The 21,904-nt window shown below is 41.7% G+C and overlaps 1 protein-coding gene across 5 annotated transcripts in view; it reads right to left on the reverse strand.

Moving 5' to 3' along the window:
- Window positions 1–21,904, reverse strand: part of GARRE1 (granule associated Rac and RHOG effector 1) — a 72,242-nt gene that overhangs the window by 16,615 nt on the left and 33,723 nt on the right. For all 5 annotated transcript variants that reach the window (XR_009151893.1, XM_058154784.1, XM_058154780.1 and 2 more), the window contains 5 exons: window positions 11,154–11,360; window positions 9,532–9,678; window positions 9,265–9,360; window positions 9,008–9,169; window positions 52–210 (listed from right to left, as the gene is read on the reverse strand). Coding sequence is in view for 4 of the 5 variants with exons in the window: in XM_058154780.1 (XP_058010763.1) it covers window positions 52–210; window positions 9,008–9,169; window positions 9,265–9,360; window positions 9,532–9,678; window positions 11,154–11,360 (771 nt within the window). In the remaining variant the exon portion in view is untranslated. The remainder of the gene's footprint in view (window positions 1–51; window positions 211–9,007; window positions 9,170–9,264; window positions 9,361–9,531; window positions 9,679–11,153; window positions 11,361–21,904) is intronic.

The raw sequence follows: 21,904 nt of genomic DNA on the forward strand, positions 1-21,904 counted from the left end.
ATCCCTTAACTCTGGCCACCTTCATACAGTTGTCAATCCACCGCTACTTACCAGCCCAGCTTGTCCAAACAACAATTGTACTGCCGTTTTACAGGCTCCCCGCCATGTAGAAGGGCAAACTTGATTCAGGACTTCTGTCACAGGAGAGTCATCTCTTGGGGTCATTCCATTATGGTAGCCAGCTTCTTTAATTAATTGTATCATAGTGTGCTGTCAATATACACAAGGGGGAGGGGTTAAGCAAAAAACCAAGCAAGATAAATATTGCCCACTCCAACTCAATCTATTTTGCACTGCTGATATCTAGCATTCCTACTTATAGTACTGTTGTTCAAGTGATGATGACCCAAGCCAAACTTTACCAGTTTCCCACAAATTTACTGCTTCCAGGCATTGCCAGGCCCCCGTTCCAGCTCCAATTATTCGATGTGCACATGGACAGGATCAAAAGGAAATGCCAGTGGCATCCAGAAGCAGTACAAGAGAATGTTGGAAAGTGGTACTGAGTGGAGAGAAAGAGACAATGCATGAAACCATCCTGTTGGAGAGATTTGGGGATCGTTTAAAGAGAGGCTGTTTGCTTTAATTTTTATTTCTGACATTAAATCCAACTTTCCATATCTGAAAACAAGAACCAGGCTATGAGATTCCAAGTGGAGCTCTGATCTCTTCAGTTGAAATTCTCCCAATGATAGAAATCCTAGAGACCAAGAGGAAGAGCAGAGAGAAGGATTTCTATCTACCATATTTTTCGGACTATAAGACGCTCCACCTAGCTTTTGGGGTGGAAAAGAAGGGGGGGAAAAATCTGCCTCTGCCTCCAGCAATTTACCTCCTTACAGCAAACAGCAAACAGTCTGGTCAGCTTCAGCACAAGCAACTGATTGGCGGCTGGATCGGCCTCCAGGAAAACCACTTATCAGCTGTTCCAGGCTGTGGGGATCGCCACCACCCATCGCTGCCGCCATCCATCGCTGCTGTTGCCCATCGCCGCCTCCGCGTGCTCCGTTTTCAGCCCGTTCCAGGCGGTGGGGATTGCTGCTGCCGCCACCTATCCCCTCCGCCTTGAACAGGCCAAAAATGGGATGCGTAGAGGCTGAAAATTGGGCTCACGGAGGTGGCAATAGGTGGCAGCAGCGATGGGCAGAGACGGGCGGTGGCAATCCCTGCAGCTGGAACAGTTGATAGGCGGTATTCCAGATGGCCGATCCAACCGCCAATCAGCTGTTTGTGCTAAATCAGGCTGTGCTGAAGATGACCAGACTATTTGCTGTTTGCTGCAAGGAGGTAAATTGCTGGGAGGCAGAGGCCAAAGGGTGGGGGCTGGCAGGTGGCGGGGCTTCGGCAACATTTGCTGTATAAGATGCATAGTCATTTCCACCCACTTTGTGGGAGGGGGGGGGGAAATGTGTCTTATACACCGAAAAATACAGTAATTATATTATTGAATTAATCAAGAACAGAATCTGCTTATAAAGATATTTGCAGGTTTCAAGGCCATAACTGATTGACCAAATGCAGAATCATTGAAATATAAAAAGAATGTGAAAAGAAGCAACTTTTTTCATATGTTTTAATGAAAACTACTCGTTTTCTGCAGCTCAGATATACTATTTATTTATTTATTTATTTATTTTATTAAATTTTTATACCGCCCTTCTCCCAAAGGACTCAGGGCGGTGTACAGCCAGAATAAAAACAAAGATATATACAATTTAAAACAACATTTAAAAAGAGCAAATTTTAAAGGCTGATTATTAAAATTTAAGTTAAAAAGTTAAAAATATTAAAAAACCCAATTAAAATACATCACTAATTATGCCAGTCCCGCTTTAATGAATAAATATGTTTTGAGCTCACGACGGAAGGTCCGAAGATCAGGCACTTGACGCAGGCCGGGGGGAAGTTCATTCCAGAGCGTCACTGCCCCCACAGAGAAGGCCCTACTCCTGGGGGCCGCCAGCCAACACTGTTTGGCGGACGGCACCCTGAGGAGACCCTCTCTGTGCGAGCGTACGGGTCGGTATACTATATATACTATTGGCAATTATATACTATGCCAATTGATAGGAACAGAGAAAATATGTAGAGTTCAAGATAAGACTATGCTAACAGAATGAATCATAAGAGTAAAAGGGAAATCTGTAGGAAATGTAAGGAGGGGAAGATCAGTTCAAGGTCATTTCCATGGATGTAGCTCCAGAATGTGGTGATGGCAAGAAGGCAGAGCTACTTAATTCCTATTTTGAATCAGAGGAAATTGGAGTCCTAGCTGACCGTTATTATGACATTGGAGAAAAAAGGTGAGGCAAGAATGTAATCAATTTAAAGAAATTTAGGTCATAGGGCCAGATGGACTTCATCTTAGGTTACTAGAGGCTACAAAAAACTGCTTTCATTATGTTTTAAGAACTCCAAAAAGAGAGCTGAGAAGAACAACAAAGATGATTAAGGGACTAGAAGGTAAAGCATATGATGAACAGCTGCAGGAACTGAGTATGTCTAATCTAGCAAAGAAAAGGACTAAGGGTGATATGTCTTCTAGTATTTGAGGGGCTAAGTTTTTCTATGTTTGTTTCTATCTTCAATGTCTCTACAGATGTTGTAATACTGCTTCTTGTCTTTTTTAACTGCAGCCTGAAAATCTAAAAAGACTTTCCATATTGTGGAGAGAAAGGTTATTGACTGGTACCCTTACACACTGTAAGCCGCCCTGAGTCTTCGGAGAAGGGTGGGATATAAATGTAAATTAAAAAAAACAAAACCCTTTTTTCCCAAAAATAAGATCCAACTGGAAAACAAGCCTTATCATGATTTTTCGGGATGCTCATAATGTAAGCCCTACCCCCAAAATAAACCTGTTAAGATCATCAGACAGATGCATTAAGTACCATATTTTCCCCAAAATAAGATCTAAGAAGGAAAATAAGCCCTAATGCATCTTTTGGAGCAAAAATTAATATAAGACCCGGTTTTATTTTCAGGGAAACACAGTAGTTGGATGGTTGGTTTCCTTGTGGGGGCCCTTCATAATCAGTACTGTCCTGTGTCCTTTCTGGGTGAAAGCCAGCTGTTAGCAGCATCTGTGCTGCTAGGTGTTGAGTTTACTCTATTGATTAGCCCATGGTGTTAGTTTCTTCAGTAAATAGGCATGGATCATGTCCAGACTAGGTATTGTTCAGCTGTTCATGATCGTGACCCATTGTTTATTTTATTTTTATTTTTAATTTATTTTTCACATTTTTGAACCTTTGGATCTTCAGGGTTGCCATACTTAGTGTGTGGGAAACTGGGAGGGGGGGATTGTATGGAGTTGTAGAGATATCTAGTCATAATAACATTCTTTTCTCTGGGAGTCAAGGACATCCTGCCCTGCACTTGGAGTGGCGTGACTGGGAGACATCTCCAGTTCAGACGGTGCATTGATTGGACCATGTGATGGACATGTGGGTGCAGGGGAAGGGACTTGGACTTTCTTTTGGGTGGGGAAAACCTGGAAGTTTTCAGGTTTTCCCAAATGTGCCAATAATAATAATTATTTATTATTTATTATTATTTATTGGATTTTTATACCGCCCTTCTCCCGAAGGACTCAGGGCAGTTTACAGCCAAGATAAAACCACAATAGTATACAGATAAAACAATAATTTAAAAAACTTATTAAACATATGGCCGAATTAAAACATTTAAAATCATTAAAACCCCATAAAATATAAAATTTATATCAAATATTAAAACTATTAAAAATCCTATGCCAGTCCTGCGCGAATAAACAAATAGGTTTTCAGCTCGCGGCGGAAGGTCCGAAGGTCCGGCAGTTGACGAAGTCCAGGGGAAAGTTCATTCCAGAGGGTGGGAGCCCCCACAGAGAATGCCCTTCCCCTGGGGGCCGCCAGCCGACATTGCTTGGCGGACGGCACCCTAAGAAGTCCCTCTCTGTGCGAGCGTACGGGTCGGTGGGAGGCATTCGGTAGCAGTAGGCGGTCCCATAAGTACCCTGGCCCTAAGCCATGGAGCGCTTTAAAGGTAGTAACCAAGACCTTGAAGTGCACCCGAAAGACCACAGGTAGCCAGTGCAGCCTGCGCAGGAGTGGTGTTACATGGGAGCCACATGTGGCTCCCTCTATCACCCGCGCAGCTGCATTCTGAACCAACTGGAGCCTCCGGGTGCTCCTCAAGGGGAGCCCCATGTAGAGAGCATTGCAGTAATCCAAGCGAGAGGTAACAAGAGCATGAGTGACCGTGCATAGGGCATCCTGGTCAAGGAAGGGGCGCAACTGGCGAATCAGGCGGACCTGATAAAAAGCTCTCCTGGAGACGGTCGTCAAGTGATCTTCAAAAGACAACCGTCCATCCAGGAGAATGCCCAAGTTGCGCATCTAATCTAGCAAAGAAAAGGACTAAGGGTGATATGTCTTCTAGTATTTGAGGGGCTAAGTTTTTCTATGTTTGTTTCTATCTTCAATGTCTCTACAGATGTTGTAATACTGCTTCTTGTCTTTTTTAACTGCAGCCTGAAAATCTAAAAAGACTTTCCATATTGTGGAGAGAAAGGTTATTGACTGGTACCCTTACACACTGTAAGCCGCCCTGAGTCTTCGGAGAAGGGTGGGATATAAATGTAAATTAAAAAAAACAAAACCCTTTTTTCCCAAAAATAAGATCCAACTGGAAAACAAGCCTTATCATGATTTTTCGGGATGCTCATAATGTAAGCCCTACCCCCAAAATAAACCTGTTAAGATCATCAGACAGATGCATTAAGTACCATATTTTCCCCAAAATAAGATCTAAGAAGGAAAATAAGCCCTAATGCATCTTTTGGAGCAAAAATTAATATAAGACCCGGTTTTATTTTCAGGGAAACACAGTAGTTGGATGGTTGGTTTCCTTGTGGGGGCCCTTCATAATCAGTACTGTCCTGTGTCCTTTCTGGGTGAAAGCCAGCTGTTAGCAGCATCTGTGCTGCTAGGTGTTGAGTTTACTCTATTGATTAGCCCATGGTGTTAGTTTCTTCAGTAAATAGGCATGGATCATGTCCAGACTAGGTATTGTTCAGCTGTTCATGATCGTGACCCATTGTTTATTTTATTTTTATTTTTAATTTATTTTTCACATTTTTGAACCTTTGGATCTTCAGGGTTGCCATACTTAGTGTGTGGGAAACTGGGAGGGGGGGATTGTATGGAGTTGTAGAGATATCTAGTCATAATAACATTCTTTTCTCTGGGAGTCAAGGACATCCTGCCCTGCACTTGGAGTGGCGTGACTGGGAGACATCTCCAGTTCAGACGGTGCATTGATTGGACCATGTGATGGACATGTGGGTGCAGGGGAAGGGACTTGGACTTTCTTTTGGGTGGGGAAAACCTGGAAGTTTTCAGGTTTTCCCAAATGTGCCAATAATAATAATTATTTATTATTTATTATTATTTATTGGATTTTTATACCGCCCTTCTCCCGAAGGACTCAGGGCAGTTTACAGCCAAGATAAAACCACAATAGTATACAGATAAAACAATAATTTAAAAAACTTATTAAACATATGGCCGAATTAAAACATTTAAAATCATTAAAACCCCATAAAATATAAAATTTATATCAAATATTAAAACTATTAAAAATCCTATGCCAGTCCTGCGCGAATAAACAAATAGGTTTTCAGCTCGCGGCGGAAGGTCCGAAGGTCCGGCAGTTGACGAAGTCCAGGGGAAAGTTCATTCCAGAGGGTGGGAGCCCCCACAGAGAATGCCCTTCCCCTGGGGGCCGCCAGCCGACATTGCTTGGCGGACGGCACCCTAAGAAGTCCCTCTCTGTGCGAGCGTACGGGTCGGTGGGAGGCATTCGGTAGCAGTAGGCGGTCCCATAAGTACCCTGGCCCTAAGCCATGGAGCGCTTTAAAGGTAGTAACCAAGACCTTGAAGTGCACCCGAAAGACCACAGGTAGCCAGTGCAGCCTGCGCAGGAGTGGTGTTACATGGGAGCCACATGTGGCTCCCTCTATCACCCGCGCAGCTGCATTCTGAACCAACTGGAGCCTCCGGGTGCTCCTCAAGGGGAGCCCCATGTAGAGAGCATTGTAGTAATCCAAGCGAGAGGTAACAAGAGCATGAGTGACCGTGCATAGGGCATCCTGGTCAAGGAAGGAGCGCAACTGGCGAATCAGGCGGACCTGATAAAAAGCTCTCCTGGAGACGGTCGTCAAGTGATCTTCAAAAGACAACCGCCCATCCAGGAGAATGCCCAAGTTGCGCACCCTTTCCACCGGGGCCAATGATTCGTCCCGAACAGTCAGCCGCGGCTGCAGCTGACTGTACCGGGGTGCCGGCATCCACAGCCACTCCATCTTGGAGGGATTGAGCTTGAGCCTGTTTCTCCCCATCCATTATTTATCCAATAATAAAATGGAACTTTGAGGAACTGCTAGCCTCTGAGTCTTCTTTCGTTGGGAGTATTACTTGGAACCCTGGCACTTGTTGGATGTCCGCTACTGTTATTGTGAGGGTGACTGATTCGTGTTCTGGGAGATTGCTGTGATCTGCTCTCAGTTCCTGCAGCCACTTTACACGAGTGTTACATATCTTCTCTTTCTCCAATATGTTCTTCCAGTTCTGTTGAGTTTCTGTGTTGGTGGTTCTGCTGTTACTTTGTTATTGAACTGCAGTTAGGAGGAGTTCACCTTTGGAGAAGTGGCTATTTATCTTCTTAGCCTCTGCTTCTCTAGCATATCTCCTTAACCTGGTAGCCAGTGCCATAAGCTTTTGTTCAGCATTCTCTAAGGCTTCGGATAATCAGGCCCTTGTATTTTTTCAGTAATCAAGTCTTATCTTTAATCCCCATAACCTTCTGTTGTTCTATCAACTAATTTCTCTCTGAGATGCCTTCATCAAAATTTCTAATTTAATTTTCGGGGAAGGGGGGGTGTCTTCTAAATTATGCAGCCAGTCATCACCAGGATTACAGCAGCTGTAGTGTATCATTGGGTTAAATTGTGATGGCAATAAGGATTGGCACGAGGGCTCCTCTGGCATCATCTCGCGTACTATCCAATGGCACTTCTCCACTGAGTCTTGGCTGCTGACACTGAAAGTTGACTGCTATTTATCCATTATCTCACACCCCATATTAGCGTTTGTACTCTGTAATGGAGGGGGTGGAAACGTTCCAGCTCCAGGTGTTGGTTCCACATCCAGTTGTTTTTTCAACTCTTCTTGAGTCAGGAACGTAATATATAGTTAAATCTACCCCATGTTGCAAGAACAGTTTCCACTACTGAAGCATACAGAGACAGAGTGGTGGTGTCAGGTTCCTGCTGGAAAGCTGACATTCTGAAGGGGAAGGGAGATGCTTCTTGGGGGTCAATTGCTTTGAATGCTTCCGCTTTTGCTGTAACCGCATGGGAATTAGGGAGGGGAACTGTGCCATCAGGATGGATTCCCTCCCAGCTGGCTCCAGCCTGTCACTCAAGGCCGCTGAGTCCCAAGGATGACCTGTTATCACTGTCCCACCTCTGAGTTCTCATAACATCTTTGCAGCATCGTATTGGCTACTGGTGGACATGGGGCTCTGGGTGGGGGTTGAACAGGGGAAATTAGTTTAATGCTTTGCTCGGGAATCCTCAGACTCCCCTGACTTCTCTGCAATCACATCTCTCAGTAAAAGCTCGGTTCCAAGAGTCATGTTTTTCATGCTTTCCTGAGAAGTTAGTTGAGGCAGGTCCTTACAGTAGGTTTTCTGTCCATCATATGTCTCCTCTGATCAGGACTACAGTTATAGTAGCATTCCATCAATTCCAGGTCCATATATGGTTTGTTTCAGTAGCTCACTTATCTTCAGGTTGTTGGTTTCCCAGATGTGATGCTTGTTAATCTAGGCGACATCTGAACCAGCATAACTCTTAATTTGTTTCATTCTCATACACCAAGTAGGGAAGTGAACATTAGGGGGTCTTTGCTCAAGAATCCCTACTGGTAAACTAGATACCATCTCAGATTTAACCCCAGTCTCCCACATCAAACGGCAGTGCTCTAACCACTATGCTATCCAACCACACACACACAATTTTTATTAAGAATGTTGATTATAATAGTAAAATCTAACACAAACTAAAGTTAAGACAATAAAAAGGGGGCGTAAAAATGCAAGAAAAAAGAATACAATAAAGAAATATATAAAGATGTGATCTGCAATTGTCATCACAAGTGTAAACAAATTCAGTGACTCCTTCACCTCTTCTGAGGTTGCAAAATTTATCCCATATCCCATCTCTTACTTATAAAACACCATCTTTTCAGTCCTTATGTCAGCAAAAAGTCCCTAAAGGCTTTTTGCCCAAATTAACAACATACCTTGTTCACTGCCGCCCCCACCTCCATCCTTGCCACCATGAGGAAAAACACGGCAGGAATTGGAAGGTTAGACCAAGACACAGAGATTAAGTTCAGATGAGACGTTAGGAGGAATTTCCTTGCAATTAAAGGAGAGGTAAAAATGTGCTACCCAAATTGAGACAAGGAACCAAACCACAACTGTCCCAAAGGTGCTTTTTCAAGAGGCAACTGGACTTTCTGGTTTTTCTTTGAAGACGTTTTGCTTCTCATTCATAAATCCTTCCATTCCCCACCATCCAGTCAGAACTGAAGAAGCTTCTTGGGAAGTCCAGTTGCCTCTTGAAAAAGCACCTTTAATGATTGAGAATCACCACAGACATTAAACAAACCATGATCATACAAAGCATCCCGAATGCAAGAAGAAACTGTCAGAGAAGTTCAGGGTGGCAGGACACAAAGCAGAAAAGACGCCGAAATAAAATGGCAGGGAGATTTTCTTAGTTGAACACAGAATCGTTTTTTGCACCTAATTCGACTTCACCTTCTCATGAATATACTTGTCCCAGTTACACAAATTTTCAAAGGCCTGCTCTCTACTTATGTGTTTTCAGCACATAAGATTCTACTCCCAGCAGGAAAAGATTCGACAATGCAAACTATTTCATTTAGAGACTTACCGTTTTCAGTTTTAAGTTATCTGCTGCAGATTCATTGAAGGATATTCCTTTCAGAAAATGGGCTCCTATCTGGATGGGAACTGTTGGCAGCTCACACTGAATAGGCTGAGGGGGAGTCTGTCTCCGTCCAGTCTGCTGAGCTTCAGCTTCACTGCAGCAGCCCTGAAGACACAAAAGACCAAAGCAAAACATAACCATTTAATTGTTACCCACCAGTTTTGCCTCTCTTGACTAGATCCAGAGAAAGAGGCTCTTACCTGCAAGCTTTCTTCAATTGCCTTTGGATTCAAGTGGAAACCAGCCTTCATTGCATATTCACAGTGACCCAAACTTTCCAAAGCAATCTTATATGCCTGATATATATATATATAAAAAAAAGCACCACATAAGAGATAAATATCAGAACAGACTGTCCATAAAACCCAAAAAAAGGAAAATCACCCCCATCGGTCCTTAACATGGACCCGTCTGTGATTGTGCCCAGTTTAGACAGTCAAGAAAATAATCCCACCAGGGAAACTGACCTGCAAAGCACTGTCTGTTTTCAAGTTCAATTCTTTTAGCTGGTGCTCTGGAATGGCCACATTCTGAGAGCAGAAGAGTTGCTGGACCTCGATTCCAGCCAAACAGCCCTCACGGCCTCCCTCTTTCTCTCGAAGCCGTGAAGTGGCCTTTAAAGAGGTGGCAGAAAAGATGGAGGTGACAAAATGACAGAAGTAATTTTGAATTGTTCAGTGAAGTTAAATTTCATAGTTTTTATGGGGACATATTGGAAAGTTTAGGAAAGAGACACTGCAGCGTTATTTTTGCAAACACAACTCTGATCAAAGATCACCTCATCGTGATAGACACAGGGACTAACTATGCAAATGTAACTCCTTTGCGATGGCGGCAGGTGCTTCGGAGAACCGGTAGCAAAAATCCCTGCCCACCCCCATGGCCAGCTGAGCCGCGCGATCATCAGAGGTTTTTTTTAACTTTTAAAAGCATTTTTTCTTTGGCTGAAAAAATACTTCTAAAAGTAAAAAAAAAAATAGTTGGCTACGCCCACCCAGTCACATTACCCGCCCCCCCCCCACCAAGCCACATCCACAGAACCAGTAGTAACGAATTTTACATTTCACCACTGTTCCAAACCCAGCCTGACTTTAGCCTCAGTGGAAGCTGGGTCCTCAAAGGAGGGAGGTAAGCAACAAAAGCAGACAGCAAAGGGAGTGAGGCCACAGCGGCAAAAGGTTAGGGTGGAACTGGGAGAGCAACCACCAGCTGAAGGGGAGGGGGCTTTGCCTCATTCAGGGAGGAAACGTCTCAGATCAAACCTCTAATCCAGGGGAGTTAAACCCACTTCATGGCGTCCTCGTGTGACGTATTGGACTTCCCCCCCTTTGCTAAACTGGGGGTGGGCGTGGCCAGCTCAAGAAACATCCGGCCTGTGGGCCAGGAGTTTGACAGCCCTGTTCTAGTCTATATCCATTTCCCAAGGGAAGGCAGATAGTCTGACAAGATTCTTGAAATACAATATCAACAATAAAATATTGTTGGGCTCATCCACAAATGCCCACAAAAATGAAGGCGCTCAGGTGGTGCGGTGGTCAAAGTGCAGTATTGAAGGCAAGTTCTGCCCACAGCCTGGACTCAGCCTTCCATCCTTTAGAGGTCAATAAAATGAGGACCCAGATTGTTAGGGGCACTATGCAAATAATGCTTTTCAGCCGCTCAGAGAGGGCTGCAAAGCACTATAGGGTGGTACATAAGCCTAAATGCTATCGCGTTTGTTATTAATACAGCATGCTAAGATTCTGCCCCTGGCACAAAATTAGAAGTGTTAAGTTATCCTTCTCATCAGCTATTTTATCCACTCAGTTGATAAAGCAGAATTACTTGATCAACTGAGTGGATAAAGGGGCCCTTTTAAGTTCGATTGGCTGGGTCAAATTTCCTGTTGCACAGCCCACTAAACTCTTGAACCTAATTAAGCATGTCTTCTGAAAGTGACCATTGAAAAATTCCTTACAGATGGAAACCTAGCTATCATAAAGGAAGCCAAGATCAATTCTGTGATAGGTGAAGGCAACAATTTTCAACAATAAGGATGGAGGCCTGAATTTTGAACTTCTGACATCTTCACACAGCAGCACAGTCCTACCTCTGTTGCTCCCTTCCATGACCGCACTGCTTCATCCAGTTCGGTTGTGGGATTTGCGCTGGATGTCTCACTCATGCTAGAATTTTTTCTTTCCTGGGCTGCAGCCTCAATGAAGCATGACTGAGCCACTGGCTGGACTTTCTGCAAAGCCTGGGATAGAAACTGAAAATGAACCTGCATCACGGTCAAAAAGCAGCGTCCAAGTACCTGTTAAAAATAAAAATAAAAAAATAGACCACCATTAAGTTCAGGAACCGGGAAGGTAGGGGGTTGTACTCAAACTAGATCTTCACATGCAAAATGTTTGATTATCTCATCCTTGACTTTTCCCCCATCCTGGCATTTCCTCGTGGCCTTTTTACACAAGTATTAATCAGCCCAAGCACATTCAGCTTTTCAACGGCAGCCCATTTCCACAGGAAAAATTGTTTATAAAATCACCCAAAATCAAACTCAACTTGAGAGAAATGTTGTTTCACTATCCTATGTGAAATTATTTTTTCCTAGCAGAAAAAATAATTGCTACCAACTTGCCTTCCATTGAGGACCTGTATACTGCACGAATCAAGAAGAGGGCCGTGAAAATATTTGCAGATCCCTCGCATCCTGGACATAAACTGTTTCAACTCCTACCCTCAAAACGACGCTATAGAGCACTGCACACCAGAACAACTAGACACAAGAACAGTTTTTTCCCGAAGGCCATCACTCTGCTAAACAAATAATTCCCTCAACACTGTCAGACTATTTACTGAATCTGCACTACTATTAATCGTTTCATAGTTCCCATCACCAATCTCTTTCCACTTATGACTGTATGACTATAACTTGTTGCTGGCAATCCTTATGATTTATATTGATATATTGATCATCAATTGTGTTGTAAATGTTGTACCTTGAGGAACGTATCTTTTCTTTTATGTACACTGAGAGCATATGCACCAAGACAAATTCCTTGTGTGTCCAATCACACTTGGCCAATAAAATTCTATTCTATTCTATTCTATTCTATGTATATTTTTGAAATTAATAAAGCATTCCTTCTCTATACTGAAAGACCGCTGTTCCCTGTATTAAAATTTCACACTGCAACTGCAAAGCATATATAGGTAGTCCTCAACATACAACAGTTCATCTAGTGACCATTCAAAGTTACAATGGCTCTGAAAAAAATGACGGATGACTGTTTTTCACATGTATGACCGCTGCATCATCCCCATGGTTACGTGATTTACATTTGGATGCTTGACAACTGACTCACATTTATGACGGCTGCAGTGTCCCAGGGTCACATGATCCCCTTTCACGACCTTCTGACAGACAAATTCAATGGGGAATCCATAGTCACTTTACAACCGTGTCACTAACTTAACAAATGCAATGATTCACTTAACAACTGTGGCAAGAAAAGTCATAAAATGGGGCAAACTCACTTAATAATGTTTCACTTAGCAACATAAATTTTGGGCTCAATTGTTGTCACGAGAACTACCTATAGTTAAACATTTAGAATAGAATAGAACAGAACAGAACAGAACATAGAATTCTTTATTGGCCAAGTGTGATTGGACACACAAGGAATTTATCTTGGTGCATAGGCTCTCAGTGTACATAAAAGAAAAGATAACTAGAAATAAGCACATGAAATATCATGGAATTTAGACTTCCGGTTTGGCACCATAGGTGATGGCGGTGATCTTTACGATCACCAACCTCTGGATTATGTGGAATCGCTAGGACAGCTTAAATCTGCTGCCCAGCGGTTCGGAAAACCCCCTCTTCGGGAGAAGGAGAAGGGGTGAGCTGAGGGCAGAGGTTGAATTTCCCTAAAGCCCCTGAGAAAAAAGGGGTTTGAAGGGTTAAGTTCCCTCCAGTAACCCGAAGTGCTCCAGATCCGAGGATTCTTCTGCTTTGGCGGAACCAATCACCACGACCAAACGCCGAGATTTATTTTGGACAATAAAGGATTATACCGGACAGAACGAAAGTGGGAGAACTTTAAGCAAGTAGCCAAGCCGATTCCCCGATACTTTGTAACAAGCTTGAAAACAGTAAAAAAATGGAGGCGAATTGTTAACAAGTTAACGAGTGGAAAGCGAAAGCGTCTGCAGTTGGTAATTTGCATGTTACTTGCTGCTTTTACTCTTTAACTCTTTGCTGCCTGCTGATAGAATCTAGGGGAGATTTTTAAATACTGCTTTAAAAGACTGTGTTTTTTAGAGGTTAAGAAGATTTAAAGTGAATATTAAGTTGGAAATAAATAAATAAATAATTTTATAGAAGATGGCAGCCAAACAATTAAAGTCTACTGTAACAAAGAGCTCTGGAACTTTATCAGCTGGTGCCTCTCCAGCTCATACAGCAGAGACTAGAACATTGAATTTAGAGGCGTTACAAGAGAACTTAAAAGGCTTTATAGAAGAAAAATTTAAAGTAATAACTGATGAGATGTCTGAAATGAAAGAGCAGATATCAGAAATTCAAGTGGGAAATAAAGAAGTTAAAGAAGGATTTGTAATGGCAGTACGAAGTTTGGCAACGAATGTGATTTTATTGGAGGAGGAGGTTGAAGAAATTAAGCAACATAATTTAAAATTAGAAAATAAAATGGATGAATTTCAAAGTAAAATGGAAAAAACAGAGGATGAAATAGTTTTGATACAATATAGAAATATGGAATTTGCTCTTAGAATTCGAGGTTTGAAAGAAAATAAGGAAGAGAATTTAAGGGAAATTTTTTCTGAAGTATTTGCTGAGATATTAGCAGCTCGTCCAGCAGATGTGGCTTATCAAATTGATAAAATATATCGTGTGAATTCTTGGATAGCAAGGCAAAAAAGTTGCCAAGGGATGTTGTTATTTATTTTACAAACAGAACAGTGAGAAATCAGATTTTGCAAGCTTCATATAAGGGGAGAAGATTCAGATTGCTGGTCAAGATATTTTGATATTAAAGGAAATTCCACCAAAATGTTAAGGGCTAGGAAGGAATTTGCCTTCCTGGTGAATGAACTTAAAAAACATCAGATTGAATATAGATGGGATATTCCAACTGGTATAATAGTATATTATGCAGGGAAAGTACATCGTTTCAATACGGTTGGAAAAGCAAGAGAATTTTATGTTGAGGTATTAAAGTTGGAAGTCTTCCCCATTGGAAGCTAGAAGAAGGAGGCTGAAGTGAAGGAAAGAGAAGTGAAGCAGGTACAAGAACAGATTGTGATGGAAGAAGATTTATTACAAGTGTTGGAAATACCTACGACGGGTTTAGATTCAAAAGAACAAAGGTTGACAAGAGCTGCTGCTAAACGCAAGGAACAAGAGATGAAGGCACAACAACAACTGGCACCTACTACAACGGAAACAGTGGGAGGAGCAAGGCCTAAAGTAAAATGTGATCTGCGGCTGGTGTTCCAAAAGTTTCCTATCTTGGAATGTTAATGGCCTGAACTCACCGTAGAAGAGAAGGAAAGTATTTCATTATTTGAAACAATTTAAAAATGACATTACCTGTTTACAAGAAACACATATTAGATCTTGCTAAATGTTGGAGATGCGATTGTGAAGATGCTACTTATTACTATATATGGTGGACTTGTAAAAAAGTTAAAGCATTTTGGATTAAAGTATGGTGGATCATGCAGAATATTTTGAAAAAGAAGATTAAGTTTACTCCGCAGTTCTTTCTACTAGGAATAATTATGGACTACACAGTTATAGAGACTAAATTGATTTTGAACTTAATAACAGTTGTAAGACTTTTGATTGCTCAGTATTGGAAGAAAGAAGAATTACCTACAATCGAAGAATGGACACTCAAAGTATCAAATCTGGCAGAGATGACAAAAATCTCCGCTTACTTGAAAGACTATACACTAGAAAAATATATTCTAGAATGGAAAATGTGGATTGATTATATTTAAAATAAGTATCAGATAAAAAAAAATATTGAATAGCATATGAGTAAATTTAGGAAATATTTTGTATTAGATATATTTTTGAAGGAGAGGGGAATTGAGAGTGTGACTAAGTGTGGTGTGACTAGAGATTATAATTTAGGAATTATTTTGGATTATGATTATTGGTTTTGATACCCTGCATTTTGTTCTGGGAAGTCGGGATGGGGGGTGGGGGGTAAGGGGGAGGGGAACTGGGTGGGGTTTGGTAGAGATGGAGTGATGGTTAATGTACAGGGATTATTGAAGAAATATAATTAATGTAGGATCGGGTCTGCAGAGTTACCATTTTAGAACGGTGAGGAGGGAGAAAAGAGAGAGTAGGAGGTAGGAAAGAGGAGAAGAGGAAGGAAGAGGGATAGTAGAGGGAGAAGGAAGGTGTAGGGTGGAGGGAGGAGCGGATGTAGATAAGAGAAGGAGAGGAAGGTTTGGAAAGTAAAAGAAGGTAGAAGAGGGAAGAGTGTTAAAAAGAGGGGTGGTGACTGGGCAAGCCCGACTAATTGTATACAACTGTACATTGGATGAATTATTTGATATGATTGTAAAAATAAAACTTTTTATGAAAAAAAAAAAAAAAAAAGAAATATCATGGAATTTATTGTTGAATAAACATATATATGGTATATGAATGTGCTTTAACCTGGAATGTAAACTGAAGTATATTCTTGGTATTTTTTGTAGTTTGTCAATTTAAGCAAACATATACTGTCAATTAAGTTATTAAACACTCTAATCCACGGGTGTCAAACTCAAGGCCTGTAGCCCTGGATGTGACCCGTGGGGTGCTTAGATGTAACCAGCAGGCCCGTCCTGGAAACAGTGAAGGACCGGCCTTGCGGTGCCTCTGCCAGCGAAAACAGAGCCCTGGCAGGCCATGCAGGGCCTCCATGAGCTCCATTTTCACTGGCAGAGGGCTGCAGGAGGCCATCGCGGCCAAAAACGGAGTCTTGATGAGTGACATCAAGCTGGCCATGTCCATCCAGAGAGAGAGAGAGAGAGAGAGAGAGAGAAAGAAAGAGGGAGGAGGGAGCCTACTGACAAATATCCCTCCTTATTGATCCACCTGGGAACAAAGGGATGCAGCCAGTAAAGAAAATGGCCTTGATGGAGGTATATAGCAACTGTTATTTAGGCAAAGGGTGCTGAAACATTTTTAGTTATTTATATCCCATCTGTATTATTTTTACAAATAATTCAAGGCAGCAAACATATCCAACACACTTTCCTCCTCCTATTATTCCATAATAACAACCACCTAATAGAGAGTTGGACTGTGTGTGTATGAATGGCCCAAGGTCATCCAGATGATGATAATCATCATCATCATCATCATCTGGAAAAAATCATGAAATATTGTGACCTGGCCATCAAAACTACATGGCTATGGATGAAACATGTAACAGTGATACCCGTTGTCATCGGGGCACTTGGTACCATGTCCAAGAATTTTATAAGATACATCAAGAATTGCAGCTTCCTGTAATAACACCAGCAGAACTGCAAAAAACTGCGCTACTTGGAACATCATACATCTTAAGAAGGTACTTGGTTGATACCTAGGACACTGGCAGCAACCTGTATCAACCATCAGCACAGGCCAATAGTATTTATGATGCATTTTTGAATGTTCAGTTGACTGAGTTTCATGTTTAATGAATAAAGTAAATAACAACAACAATAATAATAATAACCTCTATTGTCATTGTACATCATATATACAATGAAATTGGTTAGCTTTTAGTTAGCTTTCATGGCTAAGGCAGGACTTGAAATGATCTCTTGCATTCCAATATGGGATCTTAACCATTGGCTCCCTCTCCAAAATGTCCAGGATTACAAGATAACAGTGGAAATGGCTCAGACAGATGCCTTCCTAAGTCTCTGAATTACATAAAGGAGAAGGAGCTCCAGAACTTGCAAGATTCGGTTTGTTTTTGTGCCCTGGCTTCAGTGAAGGGAGAAAATATCCATGCAATTGGCAGGCGAAGTGCAGGAAGGATGTTAGTGAGGCTTGAAGAGGAGCTGGGCAAGAAAACAAACTGGGAGGAATGGAGCTTCTGGAGCAAGGCCGGTGAAGATGTCAGGAAGGCTTGTCTGGAGATGGCTGCAAACCAGCAGCAAAGGAAAGCTGGGAAGCAGGAGAGAGCTTACTAGAGGCTGCAATCAAGTAACACACAACGTCTTGAAAGAGGGAACAGAGGAAAAGGCACAGCCTTGGTCAGAAACACACCGAGGCTCAAAATCAGCAGGAGCCAAGAGCCTTTTGATGGGAAAGCCATGACCTGAAACCAATAAAAAGTCCACTGATGCTAGGAACTGATTTTCCTTGTGGATGCTGGTATCTCCACTTGAAATGTCTGGGTAATGAATCCATGCAAAAGCTCCAATTTTTCTGGGCAGCATAGTCAATCTTTCTGGCTCTTTTTGCGCAAATGCTGAGCAGACGCCAGACGGCACGTCACATATTCAAATATGCTTCCCGGACATTGGGAAAGGAAGAAGCCTGCCCTCTTGAAGCACAGTAGTACTCAAAAGTTTATGAACTCTTGAAGTGTTAATATTTTTGCATAAATATGACTGAAAATTTATCTGTTCTCCATACTGATCCTAAAACTAGATAAGGAGAACTCAGTTAAACCCGTGAGTCAAAAACATTATACTTAATGTTAATTAATTAATTAATTAATTAATTAATTAATTAATTAATTAATTATTAAGGAAAATGATCCAAACCATCTGGACATGGAACCCAGACTCGTATGCCTGATAGAACTCTCTATACACTCTCTTTTATATGTAAAAGTCCATATAGGAGCAAATGGCATCCTGAAACACAAAATACTTATGACCAACGTTGTTAGACAAGGATGCACTCTGGTCCCAATGCAACCCAGGATTCCTCTGCTTTCAGTAAGTCCACTCCATATGCCAAAGATACTTAATACATCTATCAATGACATGATCTTTATGGCACAATCTCTTCTATATGTGAATGATAGGATCTTTATGTGCAATCTGAAGTTGGCCTAAGGGGATGTCTATGGAAGTTGGATGCTTAGTGTGCCATTAATCATAGAATCATCGGGTTGAAAGGGACCATGGAGGTCTTCTAGTCCAACTCGCTGCCCAAAGCAGAAGTCCTCATACCATCTTGGACAAATGGTTGTCCAATCTTTTCTTGAAAATTTCCAGTGATGGAATATCCATGACTCTTGGAGGCAAGCTGTTCTACTGTGTAACAGTTCTTACTGTCAGGATATTCCTCCTTATTTCCAGGCTGAATCTTCCTCTGAGCTTCCACCTATTGTTTCTTCTCCTACCCACAAGTGCTATGTAGAAGAAACACCCTCTTCCCTGTAACAGACCTTCAACTATTGGAAGACTGCTATCATAAACGCCCCTCAATCTTCTCTTTCTTGACCTAAACATATCTAGTTATTTAGCTTCCAGATCAGATCAAAGATGATAAAATCTTTGTTGCTCTTCTCTGCACTCGTTCTATGGCCTCAGCATTTTTTGTGTATTGTGGTGTCCAGAACTGGATGCAATATTCCAAAAGTAGCCTCACCAGTGTGATATAGAGCAGCACTATTACTTTCCTTGATCCTGATACTCTCCCTCTGCTGATGCAGGCCAGGACAGCATTGGCTTTCCACACAGCTGGCTAATACTTGAATGGTGGTCCAGTAGGGACACCTCAATCCCTTTCACAGTTGAAAGTTAAAAATCAGTATAATAATAATAATAATAATAATAATAATAATAATAATAATAATAATAATAATAATAATAATAATAATAATAATAATATCAGAGCTGGAAGGGACCTTGGAGGTCTTCTAGTTCAACCCCCTGCCCAGGCAGGAAACCCTACACCATTTCAGACAAATGGCTATCCAACATTTTCTTAAAAATTTCCAGTGTTGGAGCATTTACAACTTCTGCAGGCAAGTTGTTCCACTGATTAATTGTTCTAACCATCAGGAAATTTCTCCTTAGTTCTAAGTTGCTTAGAACTAAGTTGCTCTAAGCATGGCCAGTGCTAGGATTACGTCCGTTCATTCAGCAACTATTCAAAATTACAATGGCACTGAAGAAGGGAGACTCATAACCAGTCCATGAAGTTGCAATCGTCACAGCATCCCCACAATCATGTGATCACGATTTGGGTGCCTGACAACCAACTCTCTCTTACAGGAGGTGCAGAGTCCCACTGTCACATGATCCCCATTGCAAACCCTTTCTTCCAGCCTCCCACAAGCAAACTCAATGGGGAAGCTGGCAGGAAGTAAGAGGTTGCTCCTGCTTCCACTGTTTTTTCGCTTGCCCAGGCTCCAGACACCTGCCCAGAGCACACACCCCTGCAGTGCCCCCCCCCACTTACCCGGGATTCTTTTCTTTTCCCACTTAACAACCTGTTTGGTCCTGGAGTTACAATGGCAACGAGAGCTGTGGGATTGCCGTTGCTAAGCAACGTGGTCACATGATAATGAGCTTTATGACCCTCTCACTTAGCAACAGAAATTCTGTTCCCAAAGTGCCATCACAACCTGAGGAACATCTATGTAAGGCTAAAGTAGCACCTATAATGACCTATGGTGCAAAACTTTCACAAACATCAGTACTTGAATAAAGCTACAGTCACTTCTTAAGATCCATTCTGAGAACAAATAAACACACACCAGCCTCTGCAAGCAAGAGCTAAAATAGGCATCCACACCATCCACAGCTCTACAAAAATTCAAGCTTTCAACTACTGATAGAAGGTTCTTTGAGCTCTTGCCTCACAATCAGGAGGTTGTGAGTTCGATCCTAGATGGAGGCAGATGTAGGGTCTCATGCTTGGGCGGGGGTTGGACTCTTAGATGACCTGCAAAGGTCCCTTCCAACTGTGTTAATCTGTTAAATCCTATCAACATGTTAAAATCAGTTTACCAAAACCATCTCACGCCAGGGATATTCATGTCCATATTTAATCTCAGCTGGCCAAGTCAAGGACATGTTCAAACAGATACTAGGGCTCACATTGATAAAATGGCATTTACTAACATTAAATCTTTAAAACGGTTGGCTCGGAATGTCTTATAACAGAAAGATACCTAACTATGGTGTGATACAAGATCAAAGAATAGTCCTAATCAGAGCAAGATTTGAGTTCCTTGATTTTAAATATGGACGATTTCATCAAGCATCTCAATCCAGAAGAGAGATGTATATGCGGCCCACCACAAATAGAGGACCTCACTCACATCCCTTTGACTGTCCATTAAATGCTTCAGCCAGAGCACAGCATTTAAAGTCACGAATTGACAAGATAGCCCTTTAGGAACCCATCAATAAGCTCCTACCTCCTCCAAGGCACAGGCTCAGGGACGTTAAGAAAAACTGCCATGTGGACTTCCGGTTTGGCACCGTAGGTGATGGCGGTGATCTTTACGATCACCAACCTCTGGATTATGTGGAATCGCTAGGACAGCTTAAATCTGCTGCCCAGCGGTTCGGAAAACCCCCTCTTCGGGAGAAGGAGAAGGGGTGAGCTGAGGGCAGAGGTTGAATTTCCCTAAAGCCCCTGAGAAAAAAGGGGTTTGAAGGGTTAAGTTCCCTCCAGTAACCCGAAGTGCTCCAGATCCGAGGATTCTTCTGCTTTTTGCTTTGGCGGAACCAATCACCACGACCAAACGCCGAGATTTATTTTGGACAATAAAGGATTATACCGGACAGAACGAAAGTGGGAGAACTTTAAGCAAGTAGCCAAGCCGATTCCCCGATACTTTGTAACAAGCTTGAAAACAGCAAGAAAATGGAGGCGAATTGTTAACAAGTTAACGAGTGGAAAGCGAAAGTGGGAGGAGCAAGGCCTAAAGTAAAATGTGATCTGCGGCTGGTGTTCCAAAAGTTTCCTTTGGCCGATAATGGTAATTAAACTATTATCTTGGAATGTTAATGGCCTGAATTCACCGCAGAAGAGAAGGAAAGTATTTCATTATTTGAAATAATTTAAAAATGACATTACCTGTTTACAAGAAACACATATTAGATCTTGCTAAATGTTGGAGATGCGATTGTGAAGATGCTACTTATTACCATATATGGTGGACTTGTAAAAAAGTTAAAGTATTTTGGATCATGCAGAATATTTTGAAAAAGAAGATTAAGTTTACTCCGCAGTTCTTTCTACTAGGAATAATTATGGACTATACAGCTATAGAGACTAAATTGATTTTGAACTTAATAACAGTCGCAAGACTTTTGATTGCTCAGTATTGGAAGAAAGAAGAATTACCTACAATCGAAGAATGGACAAAACAAAACAACAAATGGACACTCAAAGTATCAAATCTGGCAGAGATGACAAAAATCTCCGCTTACTTGAAAGACTATATACTAGAAAAATATATTTTAGAATGGAAAATGTGGATTGATTATATTTAAAATAAGTATCAGATTAAAAAAAAAATATCGAATAGCATATGAGTAAATTTAGGAAATATTTTGTATTAGATATATTTTTGAAGGAGAGGGGAATTGAGAGTGTGACTAAGTGTGGTGTGACTAAAGATTATAATTTAGGAATTATTTTGGATTATGATTGTTAGTTTTGATACCCTGCATTTTGTTCTGGGAAGTCGGGGTGGGGGTGGGGGTAAGGGGAGGGAATTGGGGGTTTGGTAGAGATGGAGTGATGGTTAATGTACAGGGATTATTGAAGAAATATAATTAATGTAGGGTCGGGTCTGCATAGTTACCATTTTAGAACGGTGGGGAGGGAGAAAAGAGAGAGTAGGAGGTAGGAAA

The sequence above is a fragment of the Ahaetulla prasina genome, chromosome 12, assembly GCF_028640845.1.
Source record: "Ahaetulla prasina isolate Xishuangbanna chromosome 12, ASM2864084v1, whole genome shotgun sequence".
NCBI lineage: Eukaryota > Metazoa > Chordata > Lepidosauria > Squamata > Colubridae > Ahaetulla > Ahaetulla prasina.